This window comes from Scyliorhinus torazame, chromosome 4 (assembly GCF_047496885.1).
Source record: "Scyliorhinus torazame isolate Kashiwa2021f chromosome 4, sScyTor2.1, whole genome shotgun sequence".
NCBI lineage: Eukaryota > Metazoa > Chordata > Chondrichthyes > Carcharhiniformes > Scyliorhinidae > Scyliorhinus > Scyliorhinus torazame.
In genome coordinates, this window is record NC_092710.1 from 64,184,442 (window position 1) to 64,209,423 (window position 24,982).

Consider the following 24,982-nt stretch of genomic DNA (forward strand, 5'->3'; position numbering starts at 1 on the left):
CACTTCTGCCATTAAGCCAATTTTGGATCTAATTTGCCAAATTGCTCTCGTTCCCTGGGGCTCAACAACCTCCCAAGTAGAACCTTATCAAAGCCAACACTGAAGTCAATGTAAATTATATCAACTGCACTGCCCTCATCTACACACCTAGTCATCACCTCAGAAAATTCAATTCAATTTGTTCAGCATGTTCTCCGCCTGACAAAGTCATGCTGACTATCCTTGATTAATTCTTTCCACTCCAAGTGAACATAAATTCTCTCCCTCAGAATGTTTTTCAATAACTTCCCTACCACAGATGTTAAACTCACTGGCCTGCAATTACCTAGTTCTTATCTACTTCCTTTCTTGAATAACGAGACCACATTAGCCGTCCTCTGGCACCTCGCCTGTGGCCAGAGAAGAGTTGGAAATTAGTGCTGAGCCTCTGCAATCTTCTCCCTTGCCTCACCCAGCAGCCTGGGATACATCTCATATTTGCCTGGGGATGTATCCACTTTTAAATCTGCTAAAATCACTCACACCTCCTCCCTCTTAATGCTAATCTGTTGAATTATATCAACGTCCTATTCCCCGCTTTCTATATACCTTCATCGTCCTTCCTCATAGTGAATACAGATGCAAAATACTCATTTAATACCTCATTTACGTCTTTCAGCTCCACACACAGATTGTCACTTTAGTCTCTACTGGATCTTACTCTTTCACTGGTTACCCTCTTATCATAGAATTAATGTTGTCCTTAAGATACTTAGAAGACACCTTGGGATTTCCTTTATTTTGTACACCAGTGTTTTTTCATGCCCCCTCTTTGCTCTCCCAAATGTATTTTTTAAGTAATCCCTGCAGTTCCCATACTCCTCTTGGCATCCACTGTTTTCAGACCCATGTTCTGTCCTAAGCCTCCTTTTTTTTCCTCATATATCCTTGACATCCTGGGTCCTCTGCACCTTTTGGTCACACCCTTTACCTTTAAGGATAGATAAAGTTGGGATAAATGGTCATTTTAAGGTTGGCAAAACTGTAACACCTGGAATGTCATAGGGATTAATGTTGGGGCCTCAAATGTTTACAATCGATATCAATGACTTTGGTGAAAGGACTGACTGCATTGTCACCAAACTTGTTGCTGATATGAAAGAGGTTGTGAGGAGGACACAAAGAGTTTACAAAGGAAAATATATAGGAGCGGCGAGTGGGATAAATTGGACAGGTGAAGTATAATGTGGGAAATGTGGGGGATTCCACTTTGGAAAGAATTGGGATAACTGAACACAGGAGAGGAGATGAGGAACATCAGACTAGGAACAGGTTATTTAGCCTCCTCAAGCCTGTTCTCCATTCAATGAGAAGATGGTGAATCTGTCGGCCATTCCCTTAATATTATTGGTTAATCAGGACAGCTGTAGCCATGGCAACACACTCACCTCCAAGTTAGCAGGTTATGGGTTTAAGTCCCACACCAGCAGTGTGAAGTTAGCTTCACCTGTTTCTCAAATACTTGGACCTGTAAACTGCTCAGTACACCTCAAATAATCCTGACATGGTGATCCAAGCAACAGATTAAGTTACCCGGTTTCACACTGCTCCTCTGTGCAGTAAGAACACAAGTGAATTTTCCACAAACAAGATGCTTCCTTCAAGCCAAAAAGACGTTCTGCCTCCAACACAAATGAGTACTGTGATATATGAGTTTCAATGTTGCTGTGATGTCAGGAATGTGGCCGTACACATGGCTGCTGGATTGTATCAAACTGCATGTCTCCCTGGGGGTCACGTGATGTAAACACGGAAGTGGCTGCCTTTTCGCCAGCTCTGGCGCTACTCATCCTTTAATCCTTTTTTATCCTGATGCACAACCCATAATTATTTGATCCCGATGTGTATAATCCGCGCTTTGTTTCTGGCAGATCCCAGCTAAAGTTTGGGAGCCGAGATAAATTCAGAAAATCCTTGTTTGATTATAGCGGTCAGAGGTGGTCGCATGGGGCCCAGGTTGCGGTGGCGGTTTCGCTGGTGAGTGGACCCATGCTTCGGCAATGCCTTTGGCGTCGAGATGATGGCTGTCATCGTGAGTGAAGTTGTGGATGGTGGTCTCGGCTTCCTGGCTCAGATTATTTGTGACAATACCGATGAGCTGTGAGATATCCTAAAGAGAATGGATGAAGTGGAGGAAGAGAATCTTGTCAGTCGATGGGGCAATTTCTTCGGTGAGGGCTCACCTTCAGTCCTTGGAAACCCTGCTGCATGGTATATCAAACATCCTGGTTGATTTGGGGAGACGGGGCCGGAGAAGGAGTATCCGTGTGCCCGGCCATCCCATGAGGGATGAATACCCGGCCGAATTTGAGAACTAGTCCATAAGGGTTGGGAGGGGTTATTGGGTTGCGGGGATAGGGTGGAAGTGAGGGATTAATGTGGGTCGGTGCAGACTCGATGGGCCGAATGGCCTCCTTCTGCACTGTATGTTCTATGTAGTCGTTATGCTTTCACAATCTCGATTTGAAGGCTGGGCATTTTGAGTTCAATGAAGCACATTGCATCCGTTTTCAAGGCCTAGGGTCGGTTGAAGACTCCAACCACTGGCCTTACATTGCCTTGTCCTCAGTGTTTGTCGAGAAGGGCTGGAGGTGGCTGCATGTGACGAGTCTTCGCCACCCGCTGAGCCTAGGTAATTATTTTACCAGGGCTTCGGAACGACATGGAGGAGGTCCAAAGGTATCAGTGAAACTCTGGATGGATCTTGGTTATTGCTCGCCAATCCTGTCATGTATTTAGCCTTTCAAAGCTCCATGGATGATATTACCCTACAGGTCATCATTAATCCTGAACATTGTTCCCTTGTGATTATACTCCTGATTCCGTGCTATTGCCTTTTATCCTGACAAGGGTTTAGGATATATGAGCACAGAGGCATTTGTCACCTGTTATCCTGCGAAAATCAGGATTGTCTATTTTTTCTCTCTGCTGGTATTCGTCCACCAGCATGCTCCAACAGTAGAAGACAGGCCTTAGCTTAAGATGCGTTACAGTTTGCATTCAATGTTCCCTTTCATGTGTGTTACCAGGGGAGCGGCATGTGTGGTAGCAGGGGGTCTGCCCACGCTGCTTCTGGTCATGTGTTAAAATTTAATCCTCGGGTTTAGTGTTTACAATACGGAGATATTTCCTTGTTTGGGGATAGTTGTGGGACACCTTCTTTCTATTGGGAAGCATATTGAATTGGTTGTATGACGTGAGAGTTGTGCGGTATTTATCTGTTATTTTTGGGCTGTAATCCTTGCATTTACACTGAGAAAGTACATTTTTTGGTACCTTGCAGTTTATTTATAGATACGATGAGTAACACCACAGCAGGGTGGCGGGTAGGTGGTTGGCATAGCCTTACAAGTCCTCATTGTGGGTGAGGAAAACTGCCTCTATAGTTAGAACTATTGAGGTTGCATTTTTCTTTTGTACTTTTATTCTCCTTGCTTATCTCCTATGAAGGTGCAGACAGCTCATGTATCCTGGAAAGGGCTGGGTTCCTTTTTTCCTGTTGTTGGCGCAACTGGTGCTGTAACAGTAGGGTCAATATGTACTGGTGTGTCCCTGAGTGTGGTCAGTTAATCCTTGGATATCCAGCCTTTCTTAGGTTGGTCTTCTATATTGACTTGGCTGCGCGGGTTGTGACAGTAATCACTTGATTACTTGGCGGCTCATGGAATGTACGGTGGGCATATTATCCTGTTCCTCGGGTTTCTTTGGTGAGGGGAAATGGGGGGAATCTCGTTGATGTCGAGGCCTATATGGCGCCTCTACGCTGCCTAGAGGCAGGGGTGGTAGTGTAAGGTTTTCGGGCAATTCGGCCCTTTTTGGACTGCCCAAGAATAAAACCCAGAGACTGCAAACTGGACACTTTTCAGCCAAAGGAACGTAACCAAATTTCCCAGCAGGCTTGGTCCGCTGAGCTGAGTAGGGGCATAGGTATTTACAAACCCCCCCCAGGAGCTACAAGGAAGAAGGAGCCAGACAACTAGATAAGATTAAACACAGAGACAAAGGGGCATGGTAATGCTGTAAGGGGCCTGCCTGCAAGCAGGACAATGGGATGGTCATAGCCCCATGCAGATGTAAATGACTTTGCCTCCACCAGAGCAGTATCCAATCAACACCCCATCAACATAGCAGCGATCTCCAGAGCAGACGGAAGACTTTGAAAATCTTCACAAGGGAGCTCAACCTCGTTATCTCAAAAAGCAGACTGGAGGCGGACCTAGGGGAGGTACTCCTATCTTGACAGGTCTGACAGGCTCAAAGGGGGCAGGACCAGCGGGAACTTTAAACCTTATGGATTCAATGCAAAAGGGGCTGGCCGAACACAGGAAAAAGCCAGGTAAAACGGATATAAAAGGGGCTGTGTTTCGATTGAGGGTCTCTTGGCTTGACCTCTCCACCTTCGACTTGACCTCCTGCAGCCTGTGACCGTAAGTACCCTGCAGCAGCTTGCGAAACTCCCTTGACCTTGATAGTGGTTGAGGCTTTGGGGAAGGGGACTTGATTTGTGTTCTGTGTCATTGCTAAAACTGTGTAACAATAAGATTTTACGTTGTGTCCGTTATAGTACTTTCTGAATAGACTTAGTTTGTGTTAGAGTTTAAGATTTTATTATAATTTCTTCTGTTTGATGATTTTGACCTGGGTTTTGCAATAAACCTTGATTTGCTGATAATTGGAGTCGTTTAAATTCTTCAATCTCTCACCAGCGATCTCTGACCAAGTCATTGTTAAGATATTCCTCACCTTAATTCCGGGGTCGAGAATCTAGGGTCATCTTGAACGATTCACTCAGGACAGGCTGCTGGTTAGGTAATAAACAGCAGTGTCCTATTCTCTCTCTTGGGAAAGCTACTCCAGCGAAGTAGGAACCAGGTGGGTGTTGCACCACCGGCAAGAGAGAGAATCACCTGGGCATTGGTGGGGGTCTGGATATCTGTGTGATATAAGCCTCAGGCTTCCGGTTAGGGATAAACGGCAGGCTTGATTCAGTGCTCTCTTCCGTGGAGGTGTCCCAGTGCGGCATCCCCTGGCCTCTGAAGTTTCAGTGCCAGCTGGAGAGAGACACACACAGATACTCAAACCCCAGATATCGGCCCAGTAGTGGAGTAGCAGAGATGGAACCCTCTACAATGGCGACCTGGGCAGGAGCCCGGTGGTTCGGAGTATGTGACTTGGCAGAGGGGGTGAGGGAACGAAGTAAAATGGAGGAGAGAATCTCCTCGTATATGTGGCAAAAGGTCAACCTCACCAAACCTTGGGTCTCAGAACTAATCAATGCGGAGCGACCCGTAATGGCGGCGGCTGCATGGACAGAAAGTAAGGCACACAAAAGGCACTTGGAGAAGGCAGTTTGGCTGGTCTGCTTGTCCCAGCAGGTAGCCAAAACAGAGCGAAGGGTCGAAGAATTAGAGCAGGAGTTGGGAGAAGTTAGGGCCAGCGCAGGGGACAGCGCTAGCGCAGCGGAACGACTGCGGGAGGAATTGGCAGAAATGAAACAGGACAGCCTACAGGAAAGCGAGTCTAACCGGTGCGAGAAGGAATATCTCCACTGCCAGATAGTGGAGGGTAAGACAAAGGAATGGAGGCTCCAGGAACTCTATGCTCGGAGTACAGAGCAGTGTAGGAAGCTGGAGGGGAAGTTCCGGGACATCCAGGCAGCGTACCGAGTGGCTCGCGAGGAAGTAGGGGACTGTGCTCATGGGCCGTGCCAGGCACGGATAACGGAGTTGGAGGAGACCTTGTCCAAGGTCAGGGGACAGGTACACCTGGTAGGTCCAGGGGGGTTCCCAAGGGGCAAGGGGCTCCTCGCAGCGGATGATTCCCCAAAGGCTAAGGGGAATAGACCGCCTCCTGAGGCGCCGGGATTGTGTCCGGGTCGGCAGGGGGGGATCGGACTGCACGTTCAGGGGCAAGTCCAAGGGGGGTCGGCAGGGTACCCCCAGCTGGCGGCGTGTCCGCCTGGTTTCGTATGTGGGTCCCCATGGGATGGGGACAGACCACTGCCTGGGATGCCGGTGATGGGGCCGGGTCAGCAGGTAGGGTTTGGACCGCCCGGTCAGGGGCAGGTCCAAGGGGGGTCAGTGGTGTATCCCCAGATAGCGGCGTCTCCTATATGGGTAGTTAGCCCGGGGACAGGGGGGCTACCCAACGGGGCAGGAGAGCTGGACGCCGGGGAGGCGGAGGAGCAGGAACCCCAGGTAGGGCAGATGTGCCCTGTCAGGCAGAGAAGGTATGGTCCCCCGGCAGGGCTGGCAAATAGGGGACTGGTTGAGGGCGACATTATCATTCCTCATGGGGCATCCGCGCTCAGGGGGATGGTGGCCCACGTTCCCAGGCTAACTCCGAAAGGGGATCCGTCGCTTCATTTTATGGAGGTGGATCAGGCAGCCAGCATTAATGACTGCGACGAGGGGGAGCAAGTAAGGATGCTCCTGATGACCCTAGATGCACAGCTATGCAGGGCAGTGACCTCCGGGAATGGGGGACAACCTGACACATGGGCGGCAGCACAGACTGCTGTGCTGGAGGCAATGGGTTTGAATCTGGGGAGCCCTTTCATGAGGGTGGGGGAAACCAAGCAGCAACCAGGGGAATCTCCCACTATGTTCGCAGACAGGCTGTGGATTGTCTATGTGGAGGCGTGCGGGATCCCCGCGGATAGACAGAATTTAGGGGAGAGAACAGCCCACTGGCTAAAGACCCTAGTAGCCAACTGTCTCCCTAACGTTAGGGCAAAAGCCGAACACTGGTTCGACCCGCAGACCCCGGACCTTAATGAGGCAGAGGTCCTTAGGAAACTCACCCTCGCATATCGCAATGGGGAGAGGAGTGAGGAAAAGCCCCTTAAGGGTAAGGTGCATGAAATCGCGCCAGCACCCCCTAAGAGAGAGTGGAAGCATGCGGGCACCCGGACCTCCGACAAGAGACCGGTATGCTACGGGTGTGGTAAGGCCGGGCATTTCAAGAGGGAGTGTGAGAACCCTAGCAAGCAGGAGAGGGCTCCCGCAGTAAAGAGTCAGACCCCGGCGGCAGGAGCAGCTGCCCCGGAAACCATCGAATTAAAAAAACTTTTAGCCTTTTTGCAGAGCCTAGCAGCTGGGTCGGGACAGGTGGCAATGGCAACGGGCCTGGACCTGCCCGCACCCACACCACAAGAACCCGTATGACTACCCAGGGAGCAGCCTCAGGAAAAAGGGAGCGCAGGGGTAGTTCTAGCCCTAGACCCTGGTCCGGTCCAGGTGCAGGGTCCCATTCTGGAGGCTGCCTCAGCGGCTATTTGCAGTTTAAATCCCTTAAGGTGGGACCCATGCGAACGCCACATCAGTCAATTTAAATTGTTCCACCCCATAAAGGCAAGAAAGAGCAAGGTGGGGGGAAGACTGGGGGTGGTAGTGGAGAAACCCCCCGTAGAATTAACGACGGTGGGGGAGGTCCCTGACTCCACGGTCACACAACCGGTGACAAGGTGCTGTCCCGGAGGGGCAGTCCCAAAGAAACCAAAAATGCTGCAAGCACCCAGCCCAGGGACAGTAACGATTCCCAAGCCCTTACCTGTGGGTCAGGTGGCCTGCCTTAGTATAGAGGCTAGGGAGGCGGAGGAAGTGGAGGTATCACCTTGGGCTTGTGAACCATTCAGGGGACGAAGGAGCAATCGGGTCTCCAAGCCCCCGGTAAGATGGTCCCATTCACACCTCCCTAGAACCCGGTCCCGCAGTAAGGGGGCCCGAGTAGAAGGGAGCGCTGAGGGATCCCCGAACCCTGTTGGGGAAGGAGAGGCAAGGGGCAGCCCGAACCCCCGGGAGGGGACGGTCTGGCCCGAGCCGTTGGTCCAAACAGGTGAACTGCCCCAGTATAGCGGGGCCCAGTTTTAATTTGGCCACCCGTAAACGGGTGGCATTGTATATAGCATTTTCCCCGTTAGTACTAATTAGTGTTTAGTGGTGTGTGGGTTAATTAGGATCGTGGGATCACAGAAGCGCATAGTGCAGTGATATAATAATTGAGCAGCAGGCACTAGGACCCTGGTGGAGCCGGGCTGTGGACACAGAACCACAGACAGGCTGCAGCAATTTCATGTCAATTTCCCAACTTCAAAGCGGGAGCTGCTACTGCGCTGGATAGAAGCCATGCACTTTAAGGTAGGTAGTTCTGTAGAGGCAAGGATGTGTTTTGTCTCTTTTACAGATGGGGCACCCGACGATGTGGAGCTTGCTGATGATCTTGGCGATGGTGGGACCGGGAGAACTCCGCAGAGGCGAGACAGAAGAGTCCTTCGTCTATGGGTGCTCTGGCGGCAGAGCCCCTCTTGTCACTACCGGACAGGGAGACCAGGTGGCCACAGAGCAGACCCGCTACTCACACCTGGGGAGGTGGCCTGGGTGGCTGGGGTCGAACTCGACCAGGTACTCCAGCCACCAGAGCTTCACCTATGGAGAGGCCTCTGTACTCTGCGAGGAGATACAGGTGGCGACTGACCGGGTTAGGGTGACTGAGGGCAGGCGGGTGTGTTTAACCTGTGAGGGGGACGTTCCTTTGGGGAGATGGTGGTGGCTCAGGAAGCTGAGGCTGGACATGAGGGATCGGTCCTCGGACTGGGAACGCCTGGACAACAACACCTACCGGACCATCACGGGGTCACCGGGTAGGATCACCGTTTGCTGGGAAAAGTGGTGGGCTTCTGACCAGGGCATTTATTTGTGTTTATGGGGGTCTACCAAGGCATGTCCACAAGGGGCATCGATCACTTTTGTAAGGTGATGGCAGAACCCAGGGAACGGGATGAATTGACCGCACTGGGGAGGGATGTGTAACGCCCAGGGAAGGGATGACTGTAAAAGCTACCGAACTGCTGGTTCAGGTAAAGCGACCCCTGCCCACAGCCCAACCAATCGACCCTCACAACTGTCCGATCACCACCAGGGGGGCCTGAGAATGGTTTAGTGTTTGTCCCCACAAAGAAAATGTTGTACCAGGGGGTACATTATGCTGTCGCCTCAGTTGGACTGAACCTCTCAGCTGCAGGTATCGACGACGGAGGAAAAATGAAGAGCCTTCAACGGGAAGAAGCGAAGTGCAGCCCAGAAAAGAGGATCCTTAGTGAAATAAAGAGATTCAAATGTAAATAGTTGTATGGATTCGCGGGTTTCAGTTACTTGATTGTGATATATGTACAGGGACCCTTACGTTTGGGGTTCCGGTGAAATGTGTGTATGTTACTGTGTGTTTGAATTAAGTATGGTCTTGTCTTTCCCTTTCAATGAAATTAGGGGTAGCCTAGATTAAGGGAACTGTCTTGGGACTTGTAGTTTCGCATGTTGTTGAGGGGGGGCCTACGGTCGACACAAAAGGAAATGATTGCCCTTCACCTGTGTCGATACGGTCCAAGCAGGTAGGGACGTATCGAAGGGGCATCTGTCAGGTTTTCGGGCAATTCGGCCCTTTTTGGACTGCCCAAGAATAAAACCCAGAGACTGTAAACTGGACACTTTTCAGCCAAAGGAACGTAACCAAATTTCCCAGCAGGCTTGGTCCGCTGAGCTGAGTAGGGGCATAGGTATTTACAAACCCCCCCCAGGAGCTACAAGGAAGAAGGAGCCAGACAACTAGATAAGATTAAACACAGAGACAAAGGGGCAAGGTAATGCTGTAAGGGGCCTGCCTGCAAGCAGGACAATGGGATGGTCATAGCCCCATGCAGATGTAAATGACTTTGCCTCCACCACAGCAGTATCCAATCAACACCCCATCAACATAGCAGCGATCTCCAGAGCAGACGGAAGACTTTGAAAATCTTCACAAGGGAGCTCAACCTCGTTATCTCAAAAAGCAGACTGGAGGCGGACCTAGGGGAGGTACTCCTATCTTGACAGGTCTGACAGGCTCAAAGGGGGCAGGACCAGCGGGAACTTTAAACCTTATGGATTCAATGCAAAAGGGGCTGGCCGAACACAGGAAAAAGCCAGGTAAAACGGATATAAAAGGGGCTGTGTTTCGATTGAGGGTCTCTTGGCTTGACCTCTCCACCTTCGACTTGACCTCCTGCAGCCTGTGACCGTAAGTACCCTGCAGCAGCTTGCGAAACTCCCTTGACCTTGATAGTGGTTGAGGCTTTGGGGAAGGGGACTTGATTTGTGTTCTGTGTCATTGCTAAAACTGTGTAACAATAAGATTTTACGTTGTGTCCGTTATAGTACTTTCTGAATAGACTTAGCTTGTGTTAGAGTTTAAGATTTTATTATAATTTCTTCTGTTTGATGATTTTGACCTGGGTTTTGCAATAAACCTTGATTTGCTGATAATTGGAGTCGTTTAAATTCTTCAATCTCTCACCAGCGATCTCTGACCAAGTCATTGTTAAGATATTCCTCACCTTAATTCCGGGGTCGAGAATCTAGGGTCATCTTGAACGATTCACTCAGGACAGGCTGCTGGTTAGGTAATAAACAGCAGTGTCCTATTCTCTCTCTTGGGAAAGCTACTCCAGCGAAGTAGGAACCGGGTGGGTGTTGCACCACCGGCAAGAGAGAGAATCACCTGGGCATTGGTGGGGGTCTGGATATCTGTGTGATATAAGCCTCAGGCTTCCGGTTAGGGATAAACGGCAGGCTTGATTCAGTGCTCTCTTCCGTGGAGGTGTCCCAGTGCGGCATCCCCTGGCCTCTGAAGTTTCAGTGCCAGCTGGAGAGAGACACACACAGATACTCAAACCCCAGATATCGGCCCAGTAGTGGAGTAGCAGAGATGGAACCCTCTACAGTAGGCTTTATTCAATGTATAAGAGTGATGTGAATACACTTGGCCTATCAGCCCCTATTCTTGTGTGTGTTGATCCTGGTTTGGCTTGATTGAGTAGGGTATCACAGTTGTAACTGTGTTTATCTGGGTCAGGTGGAGGGTGTGTTGAACAGGGAAGTAGGTCTCCCACCCTCCAGAGATGTCCCCTTCTGGACTGCTCTTCGACTTGAGATTTGGTTCCCCTGGGGATGTAGTATCTTGTTGGCCGTGGGGCCTGAGTGCGAGTCTGAATGCTTCAGCTAAGCATTATTAGTCTTTCTTCAGTTGGACATGAGGCTGGATGGAGAAGTAAGTCACCCTTCTGGAAATGGTCTTATATAGGGACTCCCAGACTGTTCTTCTTGAGCTTAGGGCTTCCTTAGGGGAGTGGGTTATGCTGCTCTGTTCTCTGTATCCTTTTTGTGAAAGGGTACATTGGTGGACCATGTTTGGCGTCTATTGGCTAATCCTGGTGTTCCCCCTCTCTCTCAGGAGTTTCCTTTTTTATCTGGATAGGTGAGCTGCTGATACAGCCTCTGATTTAGTATATTTAATTTCAGACGGGTTCCCTTATCCTGGCAGCAGAGGACAGCTGCATGTCTCCCCAAGATATTTTGTTGATGGTGTCTTGACGATTCTTCTTCTCCTAGTCAGTGGGGTTTCCTTGGTAGAAAATAACTTACGTTTTCCAGTGACAGAGGGGCCTGAACTGTGCTCTGATTTGGCTGGACAGGAGTGAGCTCTGTTGTGTTAAGTGTCTTGGCCAGGTCTTAGAATCCTTGGCTTACTGGCTCATGTATACGAGAATGTACACTGCATCACCATGTGTTGGACCAAATGGAGCTATCTTGATGTTCCCTTTTTCCTGGGATATCCCTTTATTGCCCTCAGGCCTTGGGATGCTGACTGAGGTCCCGATTGGTTGTATTTACTCCATTAGAGATCCTGTATATTGTGTAGCTCTGTCTTTGTTATCCTGTGACGAACAGTGTGCACCATGGCGCTATTAGCTCAGTGGGCTCGACAGCTGGTTTGTAATGCAGAACAAGGCCAGCAGCACTGGTTCAATTCCCATATCAGCTGAGAACTCGGAATTCTCCCTCGGTGTACCCGAACAAGCGCCGGAATGTGGCGACTAGGGCTTTTCACAGTGACTTAATTGCAGTGTTCATGTAAGCCTACTTGTGACAATAAAAAAAAGAAAAGATGCGCTCATGGCCTTATGCTGAGATACCCAGTCTTTGGGATCCTTTCATTATTTGTACAAAAGGAGACACCAACTACAATGATTGATAATCTGAACCATTTGTATGAACATTTGTTTGCGTTTTCTTTATGCAGATGTGGAATAATGATCACTTTGTACTGAACTAGATTTTGGAAATTTGTTGCGTCTTGTGGTAAAATGTAAAACCTTCAATAAAAATATTCAGTAAAAAAACTGCATGCCTCTTTGGCAGATAACTGACCACACTCAACCAGATCATGCTTGTAAAACTCAGAATTTACCAGGCCATTAGATATGATTCCGTGATTCAACAACACTTGCTGAATAATGCAGAGTATCATAGAATTTACAGTGCAGAAGGAGGCCATTCGGCCCATCGAGTCTGCACCGGCTCTTGGAAAGAGCACCCTACCCAAGGTCCACACCTCCACCCTATCCCCATAGCCCAGTAACCCCACCCTACACTAAGGGCAATTTTGGACACTATGGGCAATTTAGCATGGCCAATCCACCTAACCCGCACATCTTTGGACTGTGGGAGGAAACCGGAGCACCCGGAGGAAACCCACGCACACACGGGGAGGATGTGCAGACTCCGCACAGGCAGTGACCCAAGCCGGAATCGAACCTGGGACCCTGGAGCTGTGAAGCATTTGTGCTATCCACAATGCTACCGTGCTGCCCCAATTCTGTGTTAAGAATTGTACCACAGCCAATTTAAGATGATCAGACAGGCTCACAATGTTCACTCACGCTTGGCTAAAAGTTACAAAGAACAAAAGAAAAGTACAGCACAGAAACAGGCCCTTCGGCCCTCCCAAGCCTGCGCCGACTGTGCTGCCCGTCTAAACTAAAATCTTCTACATTTCTGCGGTCCGTATATCCCTATATTCCCATCCTATTCATTTATTTGTCAAGATGCCCCTTAAACGTCACTATCGTCCCTGCTTCCACCACCTCCTCCAGCAGCGAGTTCAAGGCACCCACTACCCTCTGTAAAAAACGTACCTCGTACATCTCCTCTAAACCTTGCCCCTCGCTCCTTAAACCAATGCCCCCTAGTAATTGACCCCTCTACCTTGGGAAAAAGTCTCTGACTATCCACTCTGTCTATGCCCCTCATAATTTTGAAGACTTCTATCAGGTTGCCCCTCAACCTCCTTCATCCCAGTGAGAACAAACCACGTTTATTCAACCTCTCCTCATAGCTAATGCCGTCCATACCAGGCACCATCCTGGTAAATCTCTTCTGCATCCTCTCTAGAGCCTCCACATCCTTCTGGTAGTATGGCGACCAGAATTGAACACTATACTCCAAGTGTGGCCTAACTAAGGTTCTATACAGCTCCAGCATGACTTGCCAATTTTTATACTCAATGCCCCGGCCAATTACGGCAAGCATGCCGTATGCCTTCTTGACTACCTTCTCCACCTGTGTTGCCCCTTTCAGTGATCTGTGGACCTGTACACCAAGATCTCTCTGACTGTCAATACTCTTGAGGGTTCTACCATTCACTGTATATTCCCCACCTGTATTAGACCTTCACATTACCTCACATTTGTCCGGATTAAACTCCAGCTGCCATCTCGCCGCCCAAGTCGCGAAACGATCTAATAACAATTACATATATTCATAAACAGGGACCTGTCCTCTCCAAGCAGGAGGTACATATCTAGTCATTGTGCTGTTTATGAATTAAACAAAGGTCTGAGGGATAACACTTCATTGGTGAATTCTTCATTGAAACACCTCAGATGATCAGATTTGCCTTGTTAACAAACAAATCATTTTCCGATGCAGTATACATTGATGTTCCCTTTCTTGCATCCGTCCTGATGAGTGCAACACGTAAAGCTTTGACGACATGTCAGTAATACTCAAACAAGCGAGTACCTGCAGAATTGGAGCAGTGCAGTTAGTTATGAACTTGTTGGTGCTTCATCAGGTTGGATGATCGACTAAATCCCTTCCCACACACAGAGCAGGTGAAGGGCCTTTCCCCAGTGTGAACTCGCTGATGGCTTAGTAGAGTGGAGACTTGCGTGAATCCCTTCCCACACACTGAGCAGGTAAACGGCCTCTCCCCAGTGTGAAGCCGTTGGTGGCTTCGCAAATGGGAGATTTGTATGAATCCCTTCCCACACACGGAGCAGGTGAATGGTCTCTCCCCAGTGTGAACTCGCTTGTGTGTCAACAGGTCCGATGACTGTTTAAATCCCTTCCCACACACGGAACAGGTGAACGGTCTCTCCCTGGTGTGAAATCGCTGGTGTGCCATCAGGGTTGATGATCGAATGAATCCCTTTCCACACACGGAGCAGGTGAACGGCCTCTCTCCTGTGTGAATACGCTGGTGTGCCAGGAGGCTTGTTGACTCAGCGAATCCCTTTTCACACACGAAGCAGGTGAATGGCCTCTCCCCAGTGTGAATTCGCTGGTGTCTCAGCAGGTCGGATGACTGAGTAAATCCTTTCCCACACAAAGAACAGGTGAATGTCCTTTCCTCAGTGTGACTGTGTTGATGAGTTTCCAGCTCAGATGGGTGGCTGAATCTCTTTGCACTGTTCCCACATTTACACAGCCTCTCCCTGCTTTGGTCACACTCATGCCTCTCCAGGTCCGATGATCGTTCAAATCTGCATCCACACATGGAACATGAGTACAGTTTGTCCACACTGCAAATGCTGCAGTACTGTTCCATATTGCCAATAATCAGGTCCTGATGAATGGTGTGAGTCCGGCAGATCGGTCTGGTATTTTCTCTGAGCTTCCTGTTTGCAGATTCTTTCCCTATAAAGGAAGTTACCATCAGCAACAACTAAAAACTGCAGGAGGAATGCAGGGCAATTTACTAAGTTTCCTATATATTACTCCAGAGTGTGCATGAGTGGTGATCATCAGGGTAAATCACCAACAGTTAGTTCTCCCCCTCAACGGTCATCTGGGACTTTGGCGACTTAAACTCAAGAACCTGCAATTTCTCCTCTCCAAACTAAAATCAGTCACTCTCAGAATGCCTGACCCTTTAAATCAGGTATTGTCAAACTCAGGGGCGCGACCCACAGGTGTCGGGAGGGTCGCGGACCCGTCTGTCCTGGCACTCCCGACCGAGCAAATCCGCGCGCAACAGCCGGCTTTGAATAATGCCGTCTGCGAGCGGATTTCAAAATGGCCAGAAACAGATTTTTAAAATCTGGTGGCATTGTGCATGCGCACCGATGATCGGGCATTTCTTTTTTATGGTCGCAGCCTTTTTCTTTCAAGTTCGGGGGGGCCAAAGGGACCATTGGGGCCAATAGGACCCAAAACCATTTCCTCCATTTTTGTCAGCAACGAATAAGGTAAGAGAAAATGGTAGGTCGCGAAGGTCGGCCGGTTGGTAAAAACGGGTCCCCGGAAAAAAAGTTTGAAAAACACTGCTTTGAATCATTAGTGATTGCAGAGGAACAGTGTCCCTTTAAATATGCCGAGCTGCTGCCGGGAGACGCGCATGCTCAGTCGGCTGTGCGCGTCGGACTCCTGAGCAAGGCGGACATTGCAAGGCCGAATCGTGGAGGAAAATTAATTTTCCCAAATTGAGTGAGCTCGGGGATGGCGTCGAGGCGGGTGGAGAGAGAATAAAATAAAATACAAACCTGAGAGTCCGACCGGGCTAACGTGTCACCGCCGAAGCAGATGCGACCGCGACGCTCGCAAGTGTAGACCACGTGATTCTGAAGGCTCGTTGACGCCGTGAACACTGGCCAATAGGGAGAAGGCGGGGCGGAACTGGAGGACCGAGGAGGCGGTAGGTCCTCCAACCAATGGCGGCGCAGTAAGGGGGCGGGACATCTGGTGGAAGCTGGTGCGCTGAAACTGATTATGACGCGCTGTCCCCAGGTGAGAGGAACTGAGTCAACAGAGACGAGAAGTGGGAACAGTGAGAGGGGACCAAGTGATAACAAACATATACATAATGTATATTTTATACGGATATACCAAACTATATATATATATTTTATATAGGGAGTGTAGTAAATGTAATAATTGGCGGCCCCCAGTGACAACGAAGGGTTTATTACAAATTCAAACTATCTACAGCATGTATTCCATGTGCCCATTCTCAACTCTTGAATCAATCTGGCTGCAAAAGACCCCGTGCTCATTCCCCATTGGGCGATCAGGTCCATAACCTTTCTGATGCATGCCCCTTAAGTAGGCTAGCTGCTGCATCCTTCTCCCTTAAAGTCTCTTATTATGTTGTACATTCATAACTTTACTTTCAAAACATTGGCATTAATGAACAATTTTTCGGGAGTTTATCAGAAACTCAGACTGCCAGGGCACTTACTTTTTCTCTGGGAGTGACACAGCTCAACTGGGGTTGAGGTTCCACTGTAGAGGTAATTTTGGTTGGACATGCTTCACCAGGACTCTGCTGGTACTATCACATCACTTCCCATTGTTTCCTCGCTTTCATTTGGAGCAGCACTTTGGCCTGTTACTGGCTGATCAGATACTTCACTCCTTGGACAAACAATAATACTATTTCCTGGCACAGTTGGATCAGGCAGCAGCACTGGCTCTCAAAATAGCTTCAGTCTCCTCAAATTATCTGTATGTTTCTTTAAGAATTTGTCCTGGACTTTCACTTCACAGGGAAATGGCCAGGTCTTGGCCATCACAACTCCCAGGACCCAACTTGATCCACTTACAAAATGCTTTCCAAATCATCTATCTCAAATGCTCTTTTCAAATTTGAGAAATCATGGTTCCTTTTCTGGCAACTCTGCCTTGTCTCTGCCCTCCATGCCAAATTTGGAATCACCAGGCTCAACCTGGTTCTCAAGCATTGATCCATCAGCAGCTCAGCTGGAGCTATTCCAGTGGTTCTATAGGCTAACAGGAACCTTGCTATCTTGGTTTCTATTGGCGCAAGCGATTGCTTCACACCAGCCTTAAAAGTCAGAATTGCGTGCTCCGTCTGTCCATTTTATGAGGGGTGATGAAGTGCAGTTCGGATTTGCTTTATTCCATTAAACATCATGAACTTCTGGAATTCGTCACTTCTCCATTGCTCGAGACAAGTACTTCTGCTGTGACCTGGGTGGTGAAGCATTGGCGTAGTTTCTCAACTGGCATACAAAGTTGAGGACTTCATTTCAAAAACCCCATCCATTTCGACTGGGCGCTCATTTTCAAAGGAACATCATGCCCATAAATGGGCCAACATAATCCTATACCCGACCTGGCCATTCCCACAGTTGTCGGAGAGCTGTAGCAGGTAGCTTCTGCTGAAACTGGCACAGCCGCATTGTTTCACAATCCTTGCTACATCAGCATTTATGCCGGACAACCTAGCAGAGCTTCTAGCTAGCATTTTCATCTTTGACAAGTTCAGATGTGCACAATGCATTTATTCCAGCAGTAACTCTCTCCCTGGTATGGGGATGACCACTCACACACCAAATCATGACACCATCGTCGCAGCTAAGCTCATCTTTCCTGAGCTGATCAAGCTTCATTTTCTCTGCAGATCTCTCTTCTGCCACCCATACAGTATCCAGTTTAGTCTTCGAAGAAAGTGGTTCTCTAATGGTTCAGTATTTAATCTGGTGTGCTGGCAAAGATAAAGAGTTCAGAAAGTTTAAAGCCTTTACAATCTCTTGTGTTACAAGAGGGGCTAGCATGCTTTCACGTAACAGAAGTCTGAGAATCCAGCGGCAAGTAACTCACGACCTAACCCCCCCAAAAGCCTGTCCAACATCTCCAAGGCACAAGTCAGGAGAGTAATGAAATACCCTCCACTTGCCTGGATGAGTGCAGCTCCAACAATATTCAAGAAGCTCGACACTATCCAGGACAGAGCAGCCCACTTGATTGCTCCACCTTCCACAAACATTCAAACCCTCCACCACTGAGGGACAGTACAGCCGTGTGTACCATCGACATGATGCACTGCAGTAACTCACCACAGTTCCTCAGACATCATCTTCCAAACCCACAACCACGACCATCTCGAAGGACAAGAGCAGTAGACACCTGGGAACCCCACCACTTGGAGGTTCCCATCCAAGTCACTCCACACCCTGACTCAGAAATATATCGCCATTCTTTCACTGTCACTGGGGCAACCACCTGGAACTCCCTAACGGCACAGTAGGTGTACCTACACCTCAAGATCTGCAGCGGTTCAAGAAGGCAACTCACCACCACCTTGTGAAGGGGAATAGGGATAAGCAATAAATGCTGGCCTAACCAGTGACGCCCACACCCCGTAAATGAACAAAAGAAAACTTAAGGTGTCTGCATTGGCTATGTGAACCCGTCACCGATGTTCAAAGGTATACACATTAGCTGACAAGAAGTCACTTTTTGTCTTCCCTGAAAAGCCCTAAAAGTGGCTTGTGCTCTGTGATGATTGATTCAACTAATGGTGGATGCCTCCCGCACAATCCCCCGCGCCCCGGAATCTGCTCTATCCCTCTCGCTAATTTCCCGAGGCGCTCCGATTGCGCATGCCCCCCAGGCCACTCGCGCGGCATTCTGGGAGACTACTTTCTTGTGAGTCAGACACGGTGGAAACTGGAGAAGAAACCGGGAAACGGCGGCGAGGATGGGGGAGGGACTGCAGCATCGCTTTAATGGTCACCCCTTGTCCCCGGCCCCCAGACCCTCCCATCAACCCGGGGTCATGTTGAAGAGGGGCCATTGATTGTCCTGGCAAGAGGAGCTCAGAGGCCGGAGGAGCAAAGGCAGCAGCGAGTTGTGTCCCCAATCTGGGGGGGATTGAGGACTGGAATCTGAGTCAGTCAGTCAGGGGAGTCAGTGTGAACCCCTGGGAAATCATTCAGCTCTCCCCAGCGAGTTCACCCTGGGGAGAGCTCATTCGCCTGCTCTGTGTGAGGGAAGGGATTCACTCAGTCATTCACCTGGCTGGCACACCACTGAGTTCACAAGTGACAGAATGGAATAGATTCTGGGATCACACGTTAATCATGTTCAGTGTTAACTTCTATTGTTCTGACAGTTTGAGTTTGTTTCTGCTGATGTTACTAAACAAATGGGCTGCTGTTTAATATTCTGGATAAATGTCAAATAACTTGTCAAGCTTTGTGTTAAACACATTGTTGTGGATTTTTGTCTTCCCCTGGTCAGTGTTTAACGTCACCTGGCTGGAGCTCAGGAAGTACAATCTGGGGAAAGGATTCTATAGCAGGGACAGAACTTCAACCAGGTCAAGGCCCCTTAGGGCCAATGAGAGGTACAAGCAGAACTTTGGTCTTTCTCATCTCTTTTCTCTGACAGCAGACTTCCTGTTTGGGTTAATCTTCAGGGATGTAAGAAATGTGTTCCAATTGCTTCTGTGCAGCACATACCATCTAAAGATGATCTGTATGGATTCCATGGCCACAGAGAAAAATGGACAGAAAAATAGCAACTCCCTGGAACTCTAACTCTCTGATTTCTGTTTTGTAATCATTGTGTTTCAAAGCTCCCAAGCACAGAGATGAAGCTCCTTTACAACTGTGATTGTGCAATCTGAGTCAGGCAGACTGGAAACGTGCTGTTAAATCAGAGATTGGTGTAAAACTGTATTCTCTTGATTGAAACTGCAGGGTTTAGTTTCAAGTTTAAAATGATTATGGTGATTATCCTGTGAAGTTTTGAAGCTGACAGTCTACCACTTTAAATCAACAACTGATATTGATATAGCACTTTTAACATTGGAAAATGTAGTTAAATATAAAGTTTAAACTCTGTATTACAATAGCAAGAATCTTTGCGCTGCTGTCATTTGATCTCTGGATGAAGAAAGACCTGAAGCGAATTTCCAGGAATTCCATCTTTAATGATGTGGGCATTTTAGATACCAGGGTTTTGTTGTATTTTTCCTCAGTATTTACTGCAGAATTTGGTCTTCAGCGAATTCGTCAGTAAAGCAGTTAATCAACATAACACGCTACAAAGCGAAGCCGAGCAGTATCTCCAGCAGCAGCACACCCCTCCCTGATGAATTCAATATATTCTGTGCTCAGTTCGAGCAGGAAACCAATGATCCGCTGTCAAGTGCCCCAGCAGCCCATAACGCACCATACCCACCATCACAGGAATCGAACCTGGGACCCTGGCGCTGTGAAGCCACAGCGCTAGCCACGTGTGCTACCGTGATGCCCGAAGACTTGGCTCCTCACTCTGCAACTAGATCTTTTGTGGGTCTTTCTGACCCACAGACCACAAAACAGTAGAATAAGCAACAACAACCTCCTCCACAATTGTCATCAATACCGGGACCCCACAAGGCTGCGTACTTAGAACTGGCCCCCTACTATACTCCCTGTACACACACAACTGCGTGGCAAAATTAAGTTCCAACTCCATCTACAAGTTTGCTGACGGCACGACCATGGTGGGCCGGATCTCAAATAACGATGAGTCGGAATACAGGAGGGAGATAGAGAACCTAGTAGAGTGGTGCAACGACAACAATCTATCCCTCAATGCCGGCAAAACTAAAAATCTGGTCATTGACTTCAGGAAGCAAAGTACATTACACACCCCTGTCAGCATCAACGGGGCCGAGGTGGAGATGGTTAACAGCTTCAAATTCCTTGGGATGCATATCACCAAAAATCTTTCCTGGTCCACCCACATTGACGCTACCACCAAGAAAGCACAACAGAATACACCCTGCTGGACTGACTGCTGCTTCTGGATGTGGAAGGGGAGGGAAGAATTGGGGATATATACAAGTGGCTGGGGGAAGCAGGGAGGCGGGTGGGTTGTGAAGATCAAGGAGAAATGGGAAGCGGAGTTGGGAGGGGAGATCAATTGGAGAGTATGAAGTGAGGCACTGCATCGGGTAAACGGGACCTCCTCTTGCGCGAGGATGAGCCTGATACAGTTTAAGGTGGTGCACAAGGTGTATATGACTTGGGCAAGAATGACTGGGTTCTTTCAGGGGGTAGCAGATGAGTGTGAGAGGTGTGGGCGGGGCCAGCGAATCACGCGCACATGTTTTGGGCTTGCGAAAAATTGGATAGATTCTGGGCGGGAGTGTTCGCGGTCATAGCCAGGATCGTGGAGGAGGAGGTGAACCCTGACTCTTTGGTGGCGATATTTGGGGTCTCAGAGGAGCTGGAGCTCATGGAGAGGAGGAAGGCCGAAGTTGTGGCCTTCCCCTCTCTGATTGCACGGCAGCGAATTTTGCTGGAGTGGCGGTTGGCATCGCCACCGGGGATAGCGGCTTGCTTGGGTGACCTGTACCTGTACGAGGGGATCTTCAGGACGGTTTGCGGAAAGGTGGGGGATGTTTCTGACTGTGTTTGAGGGCTGGCCGCGAAGGGGGGGAGGAAGCGCAGGGTGAAAAAGGGGAAAATCTGTACAGACTGTATAGTTGATTGCTGGGAAGTATGTTTCCCGGGGCATTTATTCACTGCAACCTGAGCTTGATACATGCTTGTAATAAAATACATTTAAAAAATGAACGCACAACAGCGCCTATACTTCCTCAGGAAAGTAAGGAAATTTGGCATGTCCACATTCTCTTACCAACCTTTACAGTTTGCACCACAAAACTCTGGCTGCATCACAGCCTGGTATGGCAACTGCTCGGTGCAAGAAACTTCAGAGAGTCGTGATCACAGCCCAGTCCATCACACAAACCTGCCTCCCATCCATTGACTCCATCTACACCTCCCTCTGCCTGGGGAAAGCAGGCAGCATAATGAAAGACCCCTTCCACCTGGCTTACTCACTCTTCCAACTTCTTCCATCGGGCAGGAGATACAAAAGTCTGAGAATATGCACAGACTCAAAAACAGCTTCTTCCCTGCTGTTACCAGACTCCTAAACGCCGTTCTTATGGACTGACCTGATTCATACTACATCCCTGTATGCTTCACCCGATGCCGGTGTCTATGTATTTACATTGTGTACCTTGTGTTGCCCTATTATGTATTTTATTCTTTTTCATGTACTTAATGATCTGTTTGAGCTGCTCGCAGAAAAATACTTTTCTCTGTACCTCGGTACGTGACAATAAACAAATCCAATCCAAATATCACGTCCTCGTGTCATTGTTTAATCTTCATGTATTAAAGATTTAATGAGCTGTGTTACGAAGTTTTGTGAATTGGAAATTCTTATCTGTGTTTACTGTTACTCTGCTCGCAAATTTTAAAATTGGATTTCTGAGTCGAAATGGTGGATTGTAAATTGTGAATAACACTGAACATAGAAATATACAGTACAGAAAAGGCCTTCGGCCCACGATGTTGTGCCGAACTTTTGTCCTAGATTAAGAACAAATTAATCTACACCCCATCATTCTACTGTGATCTATGTACCTATCCAACCCAGCATTGCTCCCTGCGGGAACCCTATTCCCCACCTTTTGTCAGTCTGAGGACCTCCTCTTAATCTCTTCTCTTTGCTTTGCAACCAGCTTGTTTTCCATAACAGTATGTCCAATCTACAAGGTGAACAAGATCAGGCCATGTGGAGTGAAGAGCCAGGCAGCAGAATGTTTGGGAAGACGGCTACAAACTCCCTGTAAACCTAACGCTCTAATATCGTTTTGTAGTCGGCTTTCCATTAATTCTGCTATTTGGCCTGGGCGACCTTCAATCAGACCATCTTTTTAAGTGGAAATAGCATAACCTCTAACGCCACAAGGAAGGTAGAAGCTATAATTATCCCTGAATGTTAACTGTGTTTTACTCTATCTCCCACATGGGCTGAGTTTCCGGGTTGCCATTAGACTGCTCCTCATTGTTAATACTTTATTGTTGCTTCTGTCCCAGATGTTGTTTAATCTGAATTTCAGTTTCAGTGAAATGGGTGGAATTGGATGGCCAGAACTGCTCACAGTCCCTGCAGGGTAAAGTTGAATGGAATTTCTGAAACATGGTGGCCCTTACCCCCCACTATTAGTCATTGGTTGGTGTGAGGCAGAATGTTATCCACCTGATCGGACAGAGAGTCCCTATGTGTGCCTGAAAGTGTGTGTGTGTGCTGTGTACAATTTGATATTTACACAACCAGGCCCCATTTCTTTTGTAATAATATAAAGTGTCTGCTGCTTTCCAAATCCCTTTTTCTCACTATTACCCTTGGTTAGTTCACAAATTCCTTGTGTATATCATCCTCTGAGACACCCAGTCTCCATCGAGAGTTCTAATTGTCTTGAAAACAGAAAGCAATAGGATTGCTGCTATCACAGGATCAGTTCTGAAATATTGTCAATCTGATTTTAAGGGAGGATTTGGAAACACTTTGTGGATCCGCAAACACTTCAGAATTATTGTCAGCTCCCTGGTTTGCAACTGCGGGCTTCTCCCTCCCAGCGACAGGCCCAGGTTCATGGCCGCCATCCTGGTTCAGCGAGTGGAGGACGGTTCACATCAGAGGATGGGAGAGGGAGGACAATAAATCAGAGGTTACACTTTGGCCTCGGGGAGGACTCCGATCTCTGGGAAGGAAAGAAACCCTGGGAGGTGGGCAGGGAGGATTCAGAAACACCTGCTGGAGACCCCAAATCCCCAATAAGACCCATTGAATTTATTGTCTACAGGAAGAAGCTGGAGAACTGAACCCAGAGGTTAGGACGGAGGGATAAAACTGAGGAGGAAAGAAATGGTGCAAATGGTGAGGTGGGTGTGCTTAACATCCCAGGGAAGCTGGGCAGGTGTGTGGGATGGGGATTTATAGCTTTGGGGAAATGATAGGAAAACATATTCCATCGGAACTAGAATTGCCTGTGCTTCCTGTTAAGAGTTTTGTCAACTGCTGTCATACAGCAGGGGAACATTTACAGGCAGGAAACTCAGCTATTCCGTGTGTGGGAAGGGATTTACTCAGTCAACCAAACTCATATCACATCAGCGAATTCACACTGAGAAGCTATTCACTTGCTGTGTGTGTGGGTAAGGATTCACTCATTCATCTGGACTGAGCACACGCCAGCAAATTCACTGAGGCGAAGCCATTCAGTTGCACTTCCTATGGGAAGAGGTTCAGGCATTCATCCGTCCTCAGTCATCCAGTTTGCTGAGGCACCAGTGGGTTCACAGTGGAAAAAGGCCATTCAGCTGCAATTCCTGTGAAAAGAGGCAGTCATCCACCCTCATTGCACACCAGCGAATTCACACTGGAGAGACCATTCCCCTGCTCCCATGTGTGGGAAGAGATTCCCTGTAGGATCTGCTCGAGTCACACCCGCAAATTCACACCGAGGAGAAACCATTCAGCTGCACTGACTGTGGAAAGAGTTTCAGATGTTCATCCCAGGGAAGCTGGGAGCGTGTGTCGCATGGGGATTTACAGCTTTAGGGAAATGATAGGAAAACATGAGATTTCCAGCATTTTCTCTTTTGTTATCATGAGTGAATGAGACTGAGCTTTGCTGGGCAAAACTATTGTGTCATCTACTCTGTCACCTTTGTACTTGTAGATTGTGTTAACTCTTGTGTCACCCACGTTATATTGGATAAATCTAACCTTGCAGCATGCTTGAATCAAGGAGAATGATCACAGATATGTGTTTCAAAAGGCACCCTGCAGCCCTGAAAACCAGTTCTATCTCCCGAATATTTAACTCCAGCTAATTATGAGATTAACATCAGCAGAAACAAGCTAAATATCGTCAGATTAACAATCCTGGATGTGATTAACAGAAGCAATAACAGCAGCATCAAACCCCTGCAGCCATTTACAAATTTGCTTCTCTGTCACTAGGTTGAAGGGCGGGTCTCAGCAAGTCTGGCAGCATCTGTAGGGAGAGAAAATAACTAATATTTCAAGTCCAGATGACCCTTTGTCAAAGCTCTATCCACTAGAATGTGGGTTTTGACAAAGGGTCATCTGAACTTGAAATGTTAGCTCTTTTCTCTCCCTACAGATGCTGCCAGACCTAATGAGAGTTTCCAACATTTCTCTTTTGGTTTCAGATTGCAGCATCT

General features: G+C 48.3%; 2 protein-coding genes across 2 annotated transcripts in view; both read right to left on the reverse strand.

Annotated features, from left to right (window-relative positions):
- LOC140410266 (uncharacterized) overlaps positions 1-13,939 on the reverse strand; it is a 36,354-nt gene extending 22,415 nt beyond the window's left edge. The window contains exon 1 of the mRNA XM_072498235.1: positions 13,593-13,939. The gene's annotated coding sequence lies outside the window, so the exon portion shown is untranslated. The remainder of the gene's footprint in view (positions 1-13,592) is intronic.
- LOC140410269 (uncharacterized) lies at positions 12,118-15,766 on the reverse strand. Its single transcript, XM_072498236.1, has 2 exons — positions 15,677-15,766; positions 12,118-14,831 (listed from the first exon to the last, which is right to left on the reverse strand). The coding sequence occupies exon 2, from the start codon at positions 14,740-14,742 to the stop codon at positions 13,957-13,959; it is 786 nt and encodes a 261-aa protein (XP_072354337.1). The 5' UTR covers positions 14,743-14,831; positions 15,677-15,766; the 3' UTR covers positions 12,118-13,956.
- Between the last annotated feature and the right edge of the window lie 9,216 nt (positions 15,767-24,982).

What these genes read in the sequence shown, in the direction of transcription:
- LOC140410269 (XM_072498236.1), bottom strand. Translation starts at nt 14,742, where the DNA reads ATGGAACAGTACTGCAGCATTTGCAGTGTGGACAAACTGTACTCATGT.